Below are 19,879 nucleotides of genomic sequence, written 5' to 3'. Positions count from 1 at the left end.
GTGCAAGAGACATAACTTCATGACTAGTGACAGGAGATTTTAATGTTCTACATCATGTCTGTTGTCAAAGCCTCTCAATTTCAGGGGGGGGGTGACGAACCAATGATCTGATTCTTTCTCTGATATTGTTCCAGATATAATGAATCACAGGATGTAAAATACTACTGAAAAAATAAGGAAGCGAGACTAATTCAGTCTGAAGATTTTTTCCACTGGAGTAATACATTAGAAGGTCCGGAACTCTCGATTGGAGAGACTCTCATTAGCAGACTCCTCATACTACGAGGATTATAATTCATTTCAATAACTGTCTATGCTATCCCTGATTTATATACATATTTGTAAACAGCTTCTCATAATTGTAATAAATATGTTTTGAGTTCAATAATGCTGTATGAATTAGGCAACCTCACAAATAAATGATATACGTATATAAACGTACCCAATTCATTATAAGGAATCAGATGCGTTACCTACCGCCATTCGACACAGTGGTAAACTAACAGTCCCACAGTAGTGACGACATCCCATTTGTATTATGATATTTTGTATTTGTGTTATACTTATTAATTTGTATTGTATTTGATCTCTTGTTTATATTTAGTGTACTCTTACAGAGAATAGGTGGGGGTGTTTAAAATTTATGTATTTGTATTGTGATGCACGACAGCATGCTCTGTGATAGTATCTGCACAGTTGCAAAACAGCCTATGAAAAATATTTTTTTTTTTGCGTTACTGTAGCAGTTATTAAAAATAAAATAAAAATGAAGATTCATAAGATTTGAATTTGAGTTTTGTTTTAAAAGTTTCTCATTATAGGTTAAAGCCATTATGCAAATGAATAAATGATATCACCGATAGTCAGCTTCTTGAAATGACCACTTCTCAGAAGACCAAAATCATCTAGAATCATGGCTGTTCACCATATGGAGGGTTCACTGTATTTCGTTCTCATTTACATTTTATATTTAATGTAACCTCATTTAGATATCACAACTGTATTCATAAAATTTTATCTGATTTTGAAAAATTTTATAATAGAAATTAGAAGTAGGTGGGACAGAACAGGGGAAGAAGTTTAAAACTAATCCTAAGATAGAAATTAGAGTAAAAAAACTGTTGCAATACTAAAGCACAATTTGTTCTTTAATGAACAGTTTGCAAAAATAAGAAAAGTAATTCATCGCTAAAGTAAATTAAAATTTAATTTTGAAAGTTTTATATTTTCCCCATAGCATACAGCTAAACAGGTTATTGGGCATATAATAAATACATATCAATACTTAGTTTGAATTTTAAATATTTCATACTACGGATTCCTTCACCATACATAAAATAAATACGCAGTTAGTTATAATAAATTAAATTGATCTGAAGCAATAAAATATGTCCACCTGACAGGTGATAACCATTTTTACTGAATTATTTATACCTTCAATTGACCATTTGTTTTTTTAATATATCTCACTATCTTAAGAAAAGGAGGGGGATGGGAGGAAGAATTTTTATTCAGCCATTAGTTAGTTTAAAAAAAATATTGTCATTTATAACCTTTATTTTGCTTCAGTTTAGTTACAATGTTTAAAACTGAATTAAAGATTTACTAACAAAACGCGGTAAATAAGCTGGACAACTTCACTGAACTAAATAAAAGATGCTTTAAACCTCTAATGGTTATTAATGCAAACAAAAGGGTTGGGGGGCTTACGTTGAGGGTAAAATCATCAGATATTACAAATTGATCAAAAATTAGATAGTAACAATTTTATGACAGAAATGAAAAATAAATCCAAATCCACACATTAACAGACAATAGTAGTTTCAGTCCTTTTTACTAGATTTTCAGCACCTTAAAATAAACAGAAGAAATTTCTAGCATACTCTGCTATCTAGTTCTGCCCCAACTTCCCTTGCACATCTAAAATTAATATTTAAGGAAATACAATCTACAGCTACTTTTCTTGAATACCCTTATATTCAAAATATTCATACCTCCTTGCCATCACTGAAGATATTTTCACCAAGCAGTCCTTTTAACATTGCTACCTACAAATAAATATCAAAATACATCTTTACTTAATAATTGTTTCCTTTTCCATCATTTCCATCTCTGTCTCAAATACTTATAAATTTTTAAAATTAGTTTAGAATATGCAGTTGAAAATTGATAGATTTTAGAATTAGATAGAATGATTTAGAATGAAAACCAGAACTTGGTTTTAGAACTAGATAAGGAAAAAGTAATAACTTATTTTTATAGATAACATAAAACATCAAATAATAAAATCATTAAAATGCTACTGATATTAACTATCATGAACACAACAAGAATAAAATTTCTTTCAATTGCAAGGTTTATTACATGGGCTATAAGAAATAACTTGTAGGATGTTTAAAAGGATTTCTTAGATTTACCTTTAAAGTTTTAAACTTGTTTGTGTTGAGTATAAGTTCTTTTACATTAGCTTAACTCTTGTTTCAGCCACTCCTTTTATTTATCATGATTAACAAGGGAATGGAAATTCTGGATTCACATATGCACTATGGGTATAGGCAATGTCTGATCATTGAAAGTGTACAGCAGACAGTCATTAAAGCAATTATAGTTCAGAGAACATACACAGATCTAGGAAAAAAAAAAGTTCTGATAAGAAAAATTATCCAAGTATCAGGTCAATTAAGGAACAACTTAGTTGATTGTTTGGAAAGGAGAAGGAAACTGCATCTTCATCTTCGTCTTACAACTCAAAAAAGCCCAGAAATTAATGCATGAAAACAAATATGCGAGCCATATTTAATGAGGAAGGTTGTAGATGAAAAACAGAAAACATGCATTCTTTTGACAGGAAACTTTTCATCAATGAACAAATTCATAAAAAAACTATAATGACAGAATTAAATTAGTGGATATCCATGGGCTTTTCAGCATTAAGTAATGACATAAATTCATGGCAGATAGGGGAGGGCTCAGCTAGAGAAGAAAAATTGCTCTTTGTGTGTACTTCTTGGTAATAAAAACATTCTGGAAAGTAAAAATGGGCAAAACTTTGTAACAACAGGGTACTAAAGGTAATCAAAAATGATAAAAGATACATTTTTCAAATTTTCTTAGAGCACAAAACTGGTTACCTTACTCTTCAGCATAAAATCTGCTCTGGATTCCTTTGAACAATGCATCTTAGAAGCAAAGGCTTGTCCTAAATTGTTTAAAAAATTTGTAAAAGGAGTGGGGAACATTTTCAGATTTCTTTCACAAGCAGTTGAATTACAGACCACAATAGAATACTTTGACACACATTTAGGAATTACTGTTAGAGCCAAAAATATCCACCTCGAAATTCTGTAGACACAATCAAATTGAATTTCCATTACTGGACATTCCCCATTCATTCACAGTTCCTGAATTCTTGAACACTCAAAACAGAAGACTAATGAAATCCCACTTAATGAACACTTCCTGATGATAGATAAAAACCTATGTCCCATATTTATCTTCAAAGTATGATATGATAATTTTTCTTTCATATTTTTTTAGTCAACTTTTTCAGTTGAGGTATTTTAATAAGAATTTAAATTATGGGCCATACTATGTTTATGGGTAATTCTGGGGCAAGTTACATATTGTCCCCGGTATGTACGAATTAATTCAACTGCAAAAAAGTACCATTCCGTTGCTATTTATACAGTTCTTTTATAAAAAGAGAAAACATTCTGAAAAAACTAAATTTAACTATTAGGATGGAGTTTACAGGGTTTGTACACATTTCTGAAGATGAAAATTAAGTACTTTTAAGGACTATAAATGAAAAATATTAAGGACCTATGAGCAAATGGAAATGAATAATTTCAATTAAAAATATTATGTATGCCTGAATTTCACTTTTGTAATAACATCTTAAAAAAAATAGATCCGTAAGTAGGCTGCATTATTATTAAACATAAATTAACATAATTATTAATAAGTTTGAGAATAAATAAACTTTATGAAATTTATCAAATAGCATTAAATATTATAAGCTTATAATAGTTGGACATATTTGAAAGAAGATAAGTGGCATTTTATTTTCGTTTTACTAACAGTTAGCTTTATGTTGATTTTTTTTTTATGTCTCATTTTGTCACATACTTTCTCAGTATAGAGGTTTAATAAATAGCAGGTAAGATTTTATGTCAAGCGGCATAGGTTAAAATGAGAAGCAAAATCAAAATCAGAATGATTCATAACAAAAGCCTGGCTGCTGTCACCTCTGCTGCTTGCCTAGAGAGAGATCTGCTGATCAGAACAAACCAGAAAGGCTTGATCTAGGCACGGTTGAAAAGTTTTGAAGGTTAGTTGGGCTCTGTCTGGTACAGTTTTGTGTGTTGTAGCTTTGTGTAGAATTCCAGGGCTTGTAATCCAGTTAATATACTTTAAGGTTCCAATAAGCAACTAAAGTGCTGGAGGTGATGAAATGTTTTGCATTATTTTAAGTCTCACTAAATACGAAGAATAAGTTTTACATGAATTCTTACATTTTTGTGTTTTACCTTGTGACCACAGTAAGAATGAAAGGCAATAACTTGCTTTAATGTGAATAGATAATTTTTAAGGGTAAGTAGTTAGTTATAAGTAATTAAATTAGGTAGTTAGATAACCTTAGTCATTATTTAAAACTACTAACTACTAGAATTTTAAATTTAAAAAATAAAATTAAAAAATTTACATGGCCACTATTAAATTTTATTTATTTTTTAAACAATATTTGTTAAAAAAAGCACTATTAAAATCAAAATCTAATAAATTTCCACAGTTTAAAATACATGTAATTTATGACACTGATTCCTAAATGATATTAGGATAATTACACATTTTTAAAAGCTACAAAAATTTATGTTTTGTAGTAACAACACTTAACAAAATATTTATGCGTCTTTTTAATTTGAAGCCTTTCCAGACATTTCTCTTTCTTTAAGCACCTTTTCTAACAATTAGAAATTGTTCTCACTAGTCTTTGCATGCTTTATCTCCTGACTTGTCAACCTCTCCACAATGTATTTATGAGGATTTTCTTGATCTGGTAAAAGTTAAGAGTCCAAAACTCCCTGACAGACGTGAAGCAAATTATCGCATGTCTGAAAGTAACCACTAATTCAGACAAAGGTTTAAATGGACTTATTTGAAATGAACTTAGAAAATAAAGGCATGTTCTGATGCTAACAAAATCAATTACAGTTCGTGGTGATGCAATTAAACAAGAACAATCCAAATTCAAACTAATATTGTGGACTAGTCGTCAAAGACTATACAATTTAATTTTAATTTAAGCTGGCTCAGTAACTATATCATCATAACAAATTCTAATGTTGGCATCGATAATGCAAAGACGAATAATTACAAATTATCAGAGCTGCCAACAAATAACACATCAAGCAAGCAAAAACACAGTCTTATACTCCAAAAACCTCAGTTTAAAAACTGTCAATAATTTGGATTCTGGTGAGGAAATAGAAATGGAAAATTATAGTAAACTGAAATTATAAACAACTGGGTAATTTACATAATAATAACTGTCCGTACTTTTGAAGAATAATTTTGATTCTCTTCACGTATTCAGTTTCTTTCCTCAACACGTCTCCTTTTCATTTTAGAATTTTTGGATTTAATTAACGTTATTCTAAAAAAAAAAAAAAAAAAAAAAAAAAAAAACTAAATGCATTTAGAATGTATAGAAAAAGCTGCTAATTTTATTTCTTTAGTAATAAAAAAAATTCCTTTCTATGATGCCTGTCCATGTGATAAGTTTAAAAGCATTCTTGACATTTTCCATGCTTGTGTCTAGTGAAAAGTACAGAAAATAAAAGGAAGATAAACATGTTAAGATAAAGGTTCTAGTATCAGAAGTAAAGCATTCAAATATTATGTTCTCATTGTTCTTCCAGATGTTCTCCAAAAAGTAAGAAATTCATCGTAAACTTTCTGCAAAATATATCCATTACGCGTCATTATCATGGAGACATTTTTTGTCACATTTTTCTGGAATTTTCTAGAATTGTGAGTCTATAAATCTTGCTTTCAAATCCTTCTAAACTTTCCAAGCTGCAATATCTAAAATCCTAATGAAAAATTACCCCTACCCATTCTGTAACAGCAAAAAAAGCAGGAATATTTTGGGGAGAAAACTGAGGGAAAAAGTGTAAAATTAATTTTACAGAGAAAAATGATGCATATTCTCAGAATTCTGAATATTCTGAGATAACTATATGGAAAAAACTCTTGCTAAGAAAAAATTAAACCAAAGACATTTTTAATTAATTACATATTTTCCTTTTGCTAAGAACTGTTTCGTAAATTGTGCACAGCATTATACTTTGTTTATTTTTCAAATTGAAAACATTATACCAGGGATGGTCAAACTTTTTCAGTCACAAGCAAAAAATCAGGAGGATTTGGTGGGCCGAGATAAAAATTTTAAAAACAATATACAAGTATTACAATTTAAATATGTTAATGAGATGAATGAAATTGCAATTTCATTTTTAAAAGTTCCTTATATTGAGATTCGAAGTGAGATGTACTGATTCTAAGGAACAAGGTGAAATACTCATCTGTCAGTCTACTTCTAATATAATTCTTTTTAAGGTTCATAGTTGAAAACAATTATTCACATATATAAGATGAAGCAAACATAGCATTGATTTTCTGGGGGGTGAGATATTATATTTGGGAAACTCACTTTTGAACTTTGGCATATTTAGAAACAACTGCTTGTGATGATTGTTAGATTGCAACTCAATTAATTCAAGCTGCAAATTTGACCTCACTGCTTCATAATTTACGCTGAAAGGCATGGTAAAAATATCCAATTCTGTCTGAATGGCACTGAAATCTTGAAATCTGCATTCAAACTCAAAATGCAAATTTATCAAGCCATGTTCATAATTCTTAAAGCTTCTCTTCATTTGCTAAGGGTGTTGAATTTAACCTCGAAAAATGAGACAAGTCATTCTCAGCTAGCTGCCCAGCAAACGCATTAAGTTTTATTTTAAGAGATTTGAAATGGGCCCAGATATCGTCGATAAATTGATTTTTCCTTTGCATCTTGACATTCAAATTGCTCATATGACAAAGAAGATCTGTGAAAAATGCAAAGTCCAAAACCATTTTCATTCATAACATTTCGCACTCCTCAGAACACTGTTACAGCTGCAACCACCTAGTGTAAAACAGTACATCAGAGTATTCAGGTCGCATAGACCGAAGAAAATCTTGAAATTGCCTGTGAGTAAGCCCACGAGAATAGTATTTGCAAGCTTCACGACTGCATCAAGCATGGATTTCATGTTCAGTGCACATTTACACAGAGCATCCTGATGTATGAAATGTAGAAAAACAACATTGTTCCTTAGATAGTTTTAATTAAAGAGTCCATGAAATCCAGATGTTTTTCCTGTCATATTTGGTGCTCCATCAGTCATAATATTATATATATTTGTTAAGTTTAAAGCCCTTCCTGAAATTCATGAAAAATATCACATCCTGTTATAGTTCTTTTAAAGAATGCATGTACGCCAGTTACTCAGTAATTTCAAAGTTCTTATCAACACCTCTGATAAATAATACTAATTGAGCAGTATCATTTATATCAGTGCTTTCATCCATAGCTATACAGTAAAATTTAAACTGGCTAATCTTTGACTCTAATTGTGATGTGAAATTTTTATCGATGTCTTCAATTCTAGAAGTCATCGTTTTTCAAGATAAGCTTACAGTCTCAAAATTATTTTCATTGTCTGAACATAAAACATCACAAACTTGGAGCATGCATTGTTTAACGAACTTCCCATCACTGAGAGTTGTATTATTTTTAGCAATATTTTATTCTACAATGTAACTGCGTCTTGGATACTGTTTACATTCTTGAAAAAATTTTGTCGGCCTCATAATTTTTTACAAAGACTTCCTGCAATTTTTTTTTCATATTCGGACATTGCTTCATAATTGGAATTCTTATGCTTAGTTGTGAAATGAGGAGAAATGTTACATTTTTTTAAAACTGCTACAGCTTCATTGCAGATGAGACACACTGGTTTATCTTTTACAACTGTAAAAAAATATATATATATTTCCAGATTTCCAGGTCCATTTATCATTAAAAGCATGGCACTCTGAATCAACTTTGTTTTCAGTAGCCATTTTGGGGTGAAATATTTTACGAATAACCTAAACAAGCACTAGCTACACTACACTTTTAATAATTTCACCTCCGTTCACAATGATGCCATATGTCTACACTCTTTCCATATGCAACAAATTATAATTGAACTTGCGTCAAAAGAAAAAGCCGCTGGCTGGATCTTAAAATGTGCAGTCTACCACATGTGAGGTCTAATTCACCTATATTGGATACCCATATGTCTGCTCCCCAAGAAAAAGATAACGCTTGTTCACGCCAATCTACAGCTATAACTAACAAAGAACTTTCGCTTTTAATATGTTACTGATTGAAAGCTGTCTGTGCTTGCTATTTCCTGCAATTTATGTTTTGTAGAACAAAAATAGAGAAAGTAAAAAGATCATCAGTCCTTTGAAAAAGAGGAAGGGAAAAAAAAATAATATTTAAACAAAGTAGAAAAGGAGATGGATTTATAATATATAAATATGTATTTCTTTTAATTTGCCTCGAACCGGCAAATTAAAATTCTATCCGCGGGCCGTAGTTTACCCATCCCTGCATAATATAATAAATGGCCAAAATGGAACTTTATATATGACAGCAAAAAATAAAATATTTTATTTTAATGTTATTTTTTAAATATAATTTCAATACATTACCATTATTTTAATGAAATTTATCAATGTTACAATGTTTTAAAAAAAATCGTTGAAAAATTCCCAGATCTTAGAATTAAATATTTTGTATAGAAACCGATCTTAAAACCACCAAAATGTCCTTAAGTCATTAAATTTAGAACTGTTTAATAAAAGAATTCACATCCCTAAAAGAGAAAAGTTGTTTAAGAGCTCTTCATTAGAAACAATTAAATGATTTCGAAATGCTTATGTTTTACTTCTTGCTCAGAAACTCGAGTATCTTGGATACTCGAGTTTCTGAGCAAGAAGTAAAACATAAGAAATATTAGAAATAGGAACAAATTATAGCCTATGAAAAAATTATAGCCATCCATATTAGAAATAGGAACAAATTATAGCCTATGAACCCATTCAAAAGATAAACCATATTTGTTAGTGAATCGCCAAAAATATTCCTCCAAAGACACTCAAAATGGCAGTCTTAAAAACAGACAGAAATTTGAAACGATTAAAATTTAGGACCTTCTGCCGATTTTGGCCAAAATTAAGGACTTAAGGACCAAAAATTGATTCCAAAAAACCTAAGGACTCTTAAGGTCCGTATGAACCTCGAGTTCAGTTTTAAAATACTTATGCTCTTTTAAAGTAATTTCTTCATTCATTAGCAGTAGAAAGTTATTATTCATGATAGAAATTAGAGCGAGTAAAACTGTAGTACCTTTCAGCCTACTTTTGCTTTTTCAGAATCAAGTCAATCACAAGGAAATAATTGTTTTAAAGAAAATATATAAAAGCCATTTTATTTATTGTATTAAAAGCATATGAGAATATCAAATAACTGGACAACAGAAAATTAGAATTCTTTTTTTTTGTGTGTGTGTGTAAAAGGCTGTGTAAAATTAAGCTTGTTTTTAATTTATTTATTCATTTCCCTTTTTAGATGATTTACGTAATATAAGGTTAATATAGTACAATATATATTTTAAAGAAGCTATTCAATTAATTTAAATTAATATTCAAGATATATATATTGGTTTATGAAGCATTTGACAAATCGTAGCCTATAATGCTCTAAATGCTCATAGTAGATTTTACGTTGTTCAATAACAATAGGGTGCTCATTAAAAAACTTTTTTGATATATGAACCTCTAGTGACCTATTCCCTCAATCAATTGAAATGAAATTTCAGGTATTCTTATTTGAAGGTATGTTCATGAAAGTGTGGTGATTTAAAAGAGCTCTCATGATGATTACAGAGAGAAAATTTTGAAATATTCGAATGGCAACACCCATGTTTAATTTGCGTAAATTCATGAGTGCACTGAAAAACAATAAATCGCATTAGAACAATTCATGTTTGATGAGCATTGTAAAGGGCCATTTACAACACAAGAGAAGAGGGGAGGGGAAACTTTCATTGGAATTACAAGTTTTCAGTGTATACTATGTTTTAAGATAGTCATCTCCCATAACTTCACAGTTTTGAGGCACTCCAATGGAGTTCTGGTTCTGGGGTTATCTGAAATCTAAGGTGTATATATCAAATCCAAAAGATTTGTCTTACTTGAAAGATGCCATAAAACATGAAGTTATATAGACTCCTCCTGAGATGTTACATTTGACATTGTTGTCAACAATCTCTCACATGCAATGCGCTATCATTTGCAAAGGTGGGCACATTGAAAACTTGTAATTGGAATAAAAGTTATTTTCCCTCTCCTATCTTGAGTTATAATTGGTCCTTTTCAATGCTCTGGTTTGCAAACGTTTTACATCAGCAATTTTCATCATACATACATTGTTCAAGTGCCATTTATGGTTATTCAATGCACGAATCAATTTGCACACGAAAAAGTGGGTGTTGACTTTTGAAAATTTCAAAATTTTTCACTTTTAAAATCATAACTATGAAAGTTCTATTGTTTTAAATCATCACAAGTTCAAGCACATATCTTCAAATAACAACATCTGAAATTTCATATTGATTAGTTGAGCGGATGGATAGGCCACTAGGGTTACATATATTGTGAAAGATTTTTTCTATACAGCATGTTTCTGAAACTTTAAGCTAGAGAGCTCTCTTAAAAATTTTTATGAGCAAGAATTCTATCTTCAGAAAATAAAGATAACTAACTATACTTAGCTCCGAAAACCCATTAACTTGTGTGATTGTTTTGATGCAAATAATACCTGGTTGCTAACTTAAGTTGTTGATGTTCTTTATATTGTTATTAATGATTACTAAGCTTTCTGTAAAATATTAATAAATGCATAAATATTGAAGTTATTTGTAACATAGAACATGCCCATGTAACCTTAATATCAAGTCGCCAGAACGAACAATTTTTATTTTTTAAAGATTCTACTTTATCAGTATTCAAATGATAGCAGGGAGAAAGGTACTAAAACAGAAAAAGAAAATTATATTAAAAAAAATTTAAAAAGTATAAAAAAAGCACAATAACTACATAATGTATTTGTAACAACAAATTAACAAAAGATCAGATTCAGTATTTATTGAATAGAAAATAAGAATTCTAATTATGAATCAGTTATAAGTGGGAAGGGTCTAAAATACAGAATTGTCAAATGTAAAATTATAAAATTAACTAATGCTTAAAAGAAAATGTACATTTCAATAACTTTTAAAGATGCTTGCAATACATTACTATACCTGATCTGTAAGGTTACTCTGTATTAAATTTTGGACTTTTATCAATTTCTTATGTAACACTTCCAGTGCATCTACATCCTATAATAAAAAAAAATCATTAGTTTAGAAATATTAATAAACATTTTAAATTTCTAGAAAGTATGTTTTTCTTACTGTCCAATCAATGCACTCAAGAAGCAATTTTCTTCTTAATAGCTGCAAGTCCTGGAGCTCTTTCAAATAATTATGTGTAATTTCTAGAGCATCCTCTCTGAAAAGTATGAAGTGTTGATAAAAACTAATACATAAAAATTATATATACACACACAAATTCAATCATAGATTTTAAGTGAAAATAATCTTTTTTATATAGTGCAATTAGTGATTCAGAAGCCTAAAATTTATTATATATACACACACAAATTCAATCATAGATCTTAAGTGAAAATAATCTTTTTTATATAGTGCAATTAGTGATTCAGAAGCCTAAAATTTAAAACTAACTCTGAGTTTAGACAGATAAAAGGAAAATTTGATTAGAATAATTTAAAAAAAAATTACATTATAAAATTATAACACAGCATGAAAGAAAAATACACCATAGTAGAAAAGGGTGATATAAAATATTGCAAGGTAGCAAAAAGTAAATACTGATACAGTTTACTTTATTAATGTACAAATGTAATATAAGATGTAAAGTTTCAAAATGGATAGTTTAGAATGGAAATCTTGTATGACCGTCTCCAGTAATTTTGCAGATATAGCATCTGAAATCTGTTTCTTGCCACATATCCCACAGCATATTTGGTATAACTTTAAGAAGGGCAATTTACGTAAAGAATATTTACACAACGAATGTGTTAACATTTCTTGTGCAAATATAAGGAAAATAATTACACCATGCTATCAAAAAAATATAGCAGCATCCTATGAAGCTATATTATGTGTAACAGAACTGCTTTAATTATGAATGGATGTTTAAGAACTAACCCTTTGGGCTAATAATGATAATAATTGTGAAGCGTTATGCAGATTGTAATCTTACAAATATAATTTTTAGTGAAATGACCAAGTTTTGTTTTTCCTTGATTAAATGTCAACTATTAATTTAAAAAGGAAAACATCTGTACGATCATCTCATAGTTTGCGTTTCAATTTACTGGTCTGCAATTGATATTCTATTTGCAAATAAGCCGTAAACTCAGTGAAATATAAATATTCTAATAATATATTGATTCTATAACAGCAAAACTTCAAATTTTAGAGCCTGAATTGTTCACAACTCCAACTCAATTCATGCATCTTTATAAACATATGAGTAAACATTTCTAGCTGTAAGAAATTTAGATTTGGATTTGTTAATCAATTCATACGCTGTTAAAGATAGAAAATGCCGTGGTTTGCAAAACAAATATTTATTACTGAGATATGCAGAGTTACAATGCAGAGAAATACAAGCAAGCAGACAGTGAAAAAGTTTACAGAGGTTATATATATAACTTTAGAACAGATCATGGTTTAACAAATCATAAACAAGCCACAATAAATAACCAATCAAAAATAACATAAAGAATGGGATTAAGTTGCAGAATAATTCGGACCTAACTGAAAGCTAATGTATGCATTGGACGTGACAGAAAGCTATACTTCCTTTTAACCAGTAAGAATGCGATTAGAAATATCTCAACATACGCTTCAAACTGCAAATTATAAATTCATGACAATTTTCAGGAAAATTTAATTAAATTAAATTTCTCCTTGTAAGCCCTCTCTCTGGTAAAATATTCTCAACGAGACTAACTTCGAATTGGCAACAATTTACAGCATAACATTGTAATCACATCGGTTGAGAATATTTAAATTATATTATTTGATCAATACTTAAGTTACATCTAGTGGTCAGTTAATTTTGGTAACTGCACATTGTTCGACATATTTCACTCTTTTTCTGAGTAGAAATTGTAAAGCCAGCTCTTTTCTTGGCTTTCAATGAGAGTAGTGACGTCATCTTCCTTTTGTGAGAAGTCTTTCTCCGTTGCACAGTAATGTTTGCACTCACACCAGCAATCTTTCTCAAGATTTCAAAGTTCTATCCGAAGGAAAGTAGGGAGAAATAAATGGAAGGATGCAGAATGAAGTATTCAGAACTAACACTCCAGACTTTGGGAGCAAATGGACTCTCTCCCTTTCACAAAATCTCTAGATTTTTCTTTTCTTTTTTCAGAAAAGGAAATGATAAACATGCAAACTGCAATATTTGCATCTGCAAAACCTTGATGTGTTAAGGAAGAAGATATTTAAATACCAAATTACACTTTTTTCCTTCCAAATCTAGTTTTCTGCACTCTAGAGCAAACACCTTGCTTCATAGAAATAACAGCAAGTGAGCCAAACTACGTCATGTCATTAGTCTTATCTTTCAGTTTCAGCTGCCAGAAGCTGAAGAACCAGCCCTTCAGTCCTGTTTGTATACGGAACGCTTGTCTGGAAGGGTTAAACAAAAACACGTGACAAATGTTTCAGTAAAATTTGTCCACATTTATCTGACAAAATGCCATTTCCAGAGTACACAGCAAGAAGGTTTATGGACAAGTACCACATTTCAGTCTTTATTTAATGCTACACAGAGCACAGATTTTAAAATTAGACAGAAAAGTAACGTTATGTTGTCTTAGATTATGGAATCTGAAATTACAATAACCTTAACATCTAAACACACAATATCATTTCTTTATAACTTTAATCATAATTACACTTATATTTTTCTGCTGATATACCTTAATTTTTTTTTTTTTTCTGTTTTAAAATTTCACTTTGAATATATATCTATCTATCTGTATATATACACACATCTGTCTATATATTATTAGCTGCTATTTTTCATAATTTTTAAAAGAAAAAGAAACAATGAAATATTCATAATTTTAATGCACATTAGAGGTCTTCACTACATCTGAGAATTACCCAAATCAGATACTTACTTTTTAAGAAATTTAGATGACATAGTTAACTAACACCACGCTAACTTAACACTACGCTACGTTAACTTAAAACTACGCTCAGAATATCAAATTTTCAAACAGCAAGCACATACGTAATTTGAAAAGAATGTAACATATAAAAAAATAACTCTACTTAAATTAAATCCAACGAATTTGCAAATAATACTGTCATACAACTAGAATAAAAAATTATGGTCTTCAAAAGAAAAGAAATATTCTCCTTTAGGAACTTTACCATAAGTTTAAAAATTATGATCTTAATTCAACATTTGGTACCACAGGGTATTAATAAATTATCATCTTGAAAATACTAGGTGTGCTTATTGACTATAAATGAAGGTGAATGTAAGAATTGCTTTCATTTCTGATGGGACATTTTTAAAAGCAAAATTTTATTAGTGCTACTAAGAATTTTCTTTTAATTTATTTTAGAATATTAACTTTTGATTTATTTATATGTAAGTTTTTAATTATTATTACTTTTTCAAACTTTTAATTTCAGACTGTATGTTGCTCAGTCCGTTTTTCTCATCAAACATCAAATCAAAAGAGTTTTCGCAAGACATTTTCAGATATATAAGCCAATGAATTATTTTCTTATTCTCCCTCTCTAGAATCGTTTTCATTTAAATAAGAAGTTTTTAAATGATACCAGTAAAACCAAAAGAATACTTCACATGTAAAAATCATTCTTATTGTAATTTGTTTATTTACATTTATATATGATCCATGCAATCTAGTAGACCATTTCATTTCCTTTGCATGAACATACTGGGTCAACCAAAATGTTCTGTGCTTTCTTCTAATTATTTTGTAAATGCTAATAAATAGTGACATTGATCAAAGTTTAAATATGTTCTATTCTGCTCATGCTGCATAACTCTAGCATGCATTGTGGTATAAATTTTGTTTCCGTGTGGTGCTAAGAATGGACAACTGAAAAGTTTATTTTCATCATATTATGTTCTTTTTTTCAAAGAAAAGAAAAAGAAAAAAAATTCTAGTCAGACTGGTTATAAAATATGTGATATGTTAGGAGAAACATGTTGTTTCTGATGACACAGTTTGAAGTTGGTTTAAGTAGTTTATAACGTTGCGTGCCTCCAACTTGCACGCAACCAAGAGGTGACTGTGAAAACTTGTATAAAAGATAGAGCCTTGTGAAGGGTTTAAGTCCCTTTTTATTCAACGTAATAAAATTACAATTGCGTGCTCTTGACGCTCACAGACTGTGCCAACTTGGCAGTCAAAATAAAAATAATAACCTGAAAAGAAAGTAAAGACAAGATTCTAACTACGAGGCTCTCTAAAATAACTAACTCACCGCGTTTTACAATACCGCTGCTAATTCAGCAGACTTGAAGCTCACTGGAACGATTACCACTACTTCCCGCCAAGCACATAGGCCGCAACGCGGGGTTCTTCAAATTCTCGCTATCTACCTCCGCGCTCGCTAAGTAAGAATATCACACCGAACTTGTTTCCTTCTATTTAAATCATAATACTTCCGCTGATAATTTGAATCCTTGCACGTTCTACTAAAATTTACATATTCTGGCATTGGCAGTTCCAGGGGAAAGTAAGGCTTGACAGGAAAGATAGTTTAAACTTAAAATAAATGTTAGTTAAAATAAATATAAACCCTACATTTGCCGCTGCCAGAATTTGGAAAACTTGGAAGCAGGTCCTACAAACGACCTGTTGTAAGTTTCTCTAATTCTGAACTAACTGGCGAGAACCTCGTTTACACACACACACACACACACACACACACACACACACACACACACACACACACACACACACACACACACACACACACACACACACAAAAAAAAAAAAAAAAAAAATCTTATGTAACAATTATATACTAAAATTCTGTTGCTCGTTATAACTTTCTTCTTACAGCAACTTTTCCTGGACTTCATCAATCAATCTTGGTCTTTCCTTCCAGCATCTGGAAGGAATAAGTATCAGTATCTTTCTAAATACATTATAATTTACACTTTCTTGACACAATAAATTTTTCTTTTTAAACGATTCGTTTTTCTTAGTTATTGCTTACTTCACATTCATTCAATTTTTCAAGCATTAATTTAACTTTACCCTGGCTCTCCACCGTGTGTGGTGTCAAACGGGAATATTCGTGTTTTAGTCTTACAACACTTCCCCTAACCACCATGATTTGTTAGAATTCAACGACCAAATAGACACACCTTACTCGACATTCTACAACTCAATGAGCTACTTTAATATTCTTAAAAATTCAAATGTAGGTGGAGAACCCTACAAAACACATTCATTCTAACTTCCCCCTCATTCATCTTTAAACATGCAGGCTTTCGCTCTAAAGCATGACTTTACAGTTTAATACTTAAATTTTGACTTCATTGCTTTTAAGCATTCACTTTTAGCATCTACAATTTTATGCTTCTAGACTAAATTCTACTTTTACATAACCTTCAAGTATTTACATACATTTACAAATTTTTAATACATATGCTTTTTACAATTTACCATAAAATGAATAAGAGAAAATAAATTTTTACTTTACTCATTCTTCGCCAAGCTGGCGGCACTGAAACTAAAATTCTTATTAGTACAAGAATACGAAGTTATTTTTATCTTCGGCCAAATTTTGGGTTTAACATAACAGAATTAGTCTTTCGACCAACAGAAAATGCTTGTTTTTAGCTTTTACACTTAAAGAAAATAATACTTTTGCCTTAGCTAAATAAAGTTAAACAAAACTAAGTCTCAACCGAGACATATTGACTTTCGTCAAAACATAGAACTTCGTACTTATGCATAACATTTCGGAACAAAAGAGAAAAAAATTTATAGAAGGTTTTAACTTATCTTTGAGTTTTCGATGCTTGAAACTCCGTCATCCGTTTTTGGCAAAATTGATCCCAAGTTAGAGGTTTCATGGATGTCAATCTTCTCCTTATTGATCTCCGAGTGTCGTCCACGTTGCTTTTTCTTTTGCGTCCTCTACATGCTGGCCTCTTGACGGAGTAATCGTCTGGTTGTTGGCCTTTCCGTTTCTGCCTGGGACGGCTGGTCTTGACGTCCTCCGGTCTGGAGTCCTTTTTGAATTTCTTCTGTTCCTCGTATTTTTGTGCCTCCTGCTGGCGTTTCAGTTTCCGGAACGGCGGCCTTGCTGGCACCTGACTCTGTGGCCGTGTGCGCGTTTTCCTTGATGTGTAATTTCTCCTGCTATCCTTTGTAGGTGGTGTTTTTCTCTTTACCATGGTTTCTTTACCCGGTGCATCTGTATTTTTGTTTTTCTTAAACGCTGGAGTTTGAAAATTATTTTTTCTTTTTGATACCGACGTACGGGTTGTAGAAGTGCTAGGTCTCTCTTCAGTTCTCTGTTTCTTGGGTGGTGGAATAGTTGTTGTAGTCTCTGAACCTTCGTTTAGACTTGAGTCCTGCAAGAAACTTTTAAGGATTTCAAAATCATTTGGATTATAGTATTTTTTCACCTGGTCGGGACTTGCTTTACAGATTTCCCCTCTCTCGTTCTTAAGATATAAGACTACTCCTTTGATTTCCTGAATTACATAGGGGCCTTCAAACTTTGGAGCTAGCTTTGCCATAAAATTGTCTGGGGCACTTGATAAAGAAAATTTCCGCTTCAATACTTTATCCCCAACTTTAAAATCTGCTTCACGGCGTTTTCTATCATAATATAACTTTTGTCTATTTCTTGCCGTATCCGAGGTTTTAAGTGCCTGATCAATCAACTTTTGCACATCTTGTTGTTTAAACTCCTGCTCTCTTTGTTGCACAAAGAATAATTTATCTAAAGGCGTAATTAACTTTCTGCCTAAAAATAATTCTGCTGGAGTTTTTCCCGTAGTATCATGATGTGCCGTTCTTAAAGCATAAGCTAATTCATTTATGTAGCCATCCCAGCGCTTGTGATGTGTGCTCACGTAACTGCGAATTATTTTTACTATGTTTTTATTAACTCTTTCTGCTATGTTAGCCTGTGGTCTATACGGAACCATTTTGATATGGCGTATGCCAAGTCAATTGCATATGTTTTCAAATATTTGACTAATGAATTGTTTTCCGTTATTGCTAATGACTTTCATCGGTGCACCATATTTTAAAATGTATCTGTGTAAGAATGCATCTGCGACTGTTTTGGCTGACGCGCGTTTAAGTGGAACAATTTCTATCCATTTTGAAAAATGGTCTACTATTACTAAAAGAAAACGATTTTTATTTAACTCGCTCTGGGGGAAGGGACCAAGGAGATCTATGCCTAAAATTTCATTCGGAAATGTAGCGCGAATGCTATTTAAGTACCCGGCCGGGCTGTAATTAATATCATTTATTAACTGACATTGATTGCAGGACCTGACATACGCCGTTACTATTTTGTATAATTGCGGGAAATATACCGCCTCGCGTACCCTTTTTATAGTCTTTCTGACCCCGAGGTGGCCCGCTGTTTTTTCTTCGTGCAACTCCTTCAAAATGCTTAATCGAAGCGAGGCTGGGATGACTGGCTTATACTCAAGATTTTCGTTTGTTGTTTTCGTATAAAATAATAAATTATCTATTATTTCATAGTTTTTTGCTCTATTTCTTATCGCATCGATATCTGTATGCTCAAAGCTTTCGGGGTCTTTCAAATAAGCATAGATATTTCCAAATTCAGGATCAGCTTTCAGTTCAGTAATAACCGTATCTCTAGAATCTAAAATTTTTGAAGTCAACACAGCGCATTTAAGTTCATTTCCTTCATCGTCCAGTTTTATACGAGAAAGTGCGTCAGCCACATTGTTTTCCTTACCCGGTTTATATTTTATTGTGATATTATATTCTTGGAGTTTTAAAGCCCATCTTATTAACCTGGGCGTTAGGTTTTTTCCCGAGTAAAGTCTACCAACAGCCGCATGATCCGAAAAGACTGTTACTGGCGATTTGCTGAAATAAACTCGAAATTTGTGTACAGCCATTAATACGGCTAATGTTTCTCTTTCTGTAGCTGTATAATTCCTTTGTGTCTGATTCAACGTTTTACTAAAAAATGCCAGCGGATGGTTATTTTGCATAAGAACCGCACCCACCGCATAGTCTGACGCATCTGCCGCAATTTCTAGGTTCTCGTCCCCCTCAGGGAATTTTAAAACAGGGGCATTAATAAGCGCTTCTTTTAATCTTTCAAAAGCTGTGTTAGCTTCCGCTGTCCACGTAAATTTACTCTTTTTTCTTTTGATTACTAAGAGTGCTTCAACAATATTAGCGAAATCTTTTATGAAAGATTGATAGTAAGAACATAACCCAAGGAACGAAGAAAGTTTCTTGGCGGTGTTGGGCGGTGGGAAATTCTTAATAGCTTTTATTTTTGAATCTTGCGTTTCTATACCCTTTTGCGAAATTTTATAACCGAGATATTTAAGTTCTTTAGTT

General features: G+C 31.2%; 1 protein-coding gene across 3 annotated transcripts in view; it reads right to left on the bottom strand.

Annotated features, from left to right (window-relative positions):
• Positions 1-19,879, bottom strand: part of LOC118195760 (TBC1 domain family member 31) — a 202,753-nt gene that overhangs the window by 103,680 nt on the left and 79,194 nt on the right. For all 3 annotated transcript variants that reach the window (XM_085820182.1, XM_085820184.1, XM_085820183.1), the window contains exons 17-19: positions 11,622-11,718; positions 11,469-11,546; positions 1,995-2,048 (exon numbers count right to left, since the gene is read on the bottom strand). In XM_085820182.1, the coding sequence (XP_085676308.1) occupies positions 1,995-2,048; positions 11,469-11,546; positions 11,622-11,718 (229 nt within the window). The remainder of the gene's footprint in view (positions 1-1,994; positions 2,049-11,468; positions 11,547-11,621; positions 11,719-19,879) is intronic.

This window comes from Stegodyphus dumicola, chromosome 7 (assembly GCF_044657685.1).
Source record: "Stegodyphus dumicola isolate Sdum_Otavi_A_Nest chromosome 7, ASM4465768v1".
In the NCBI taxonomy this organism is placed as follows: domain Eukaryota; kingdom Metazoa; phylum Arthropoda; class Arachnida; order Araneae; family Eresidae; genus Stegodyphus; species Stegodyphus dumicola.
Note: the sequence above shows the minus strand (reverse complement) of the source record. Positions and strands in the feature narration are given on the sequence as shown.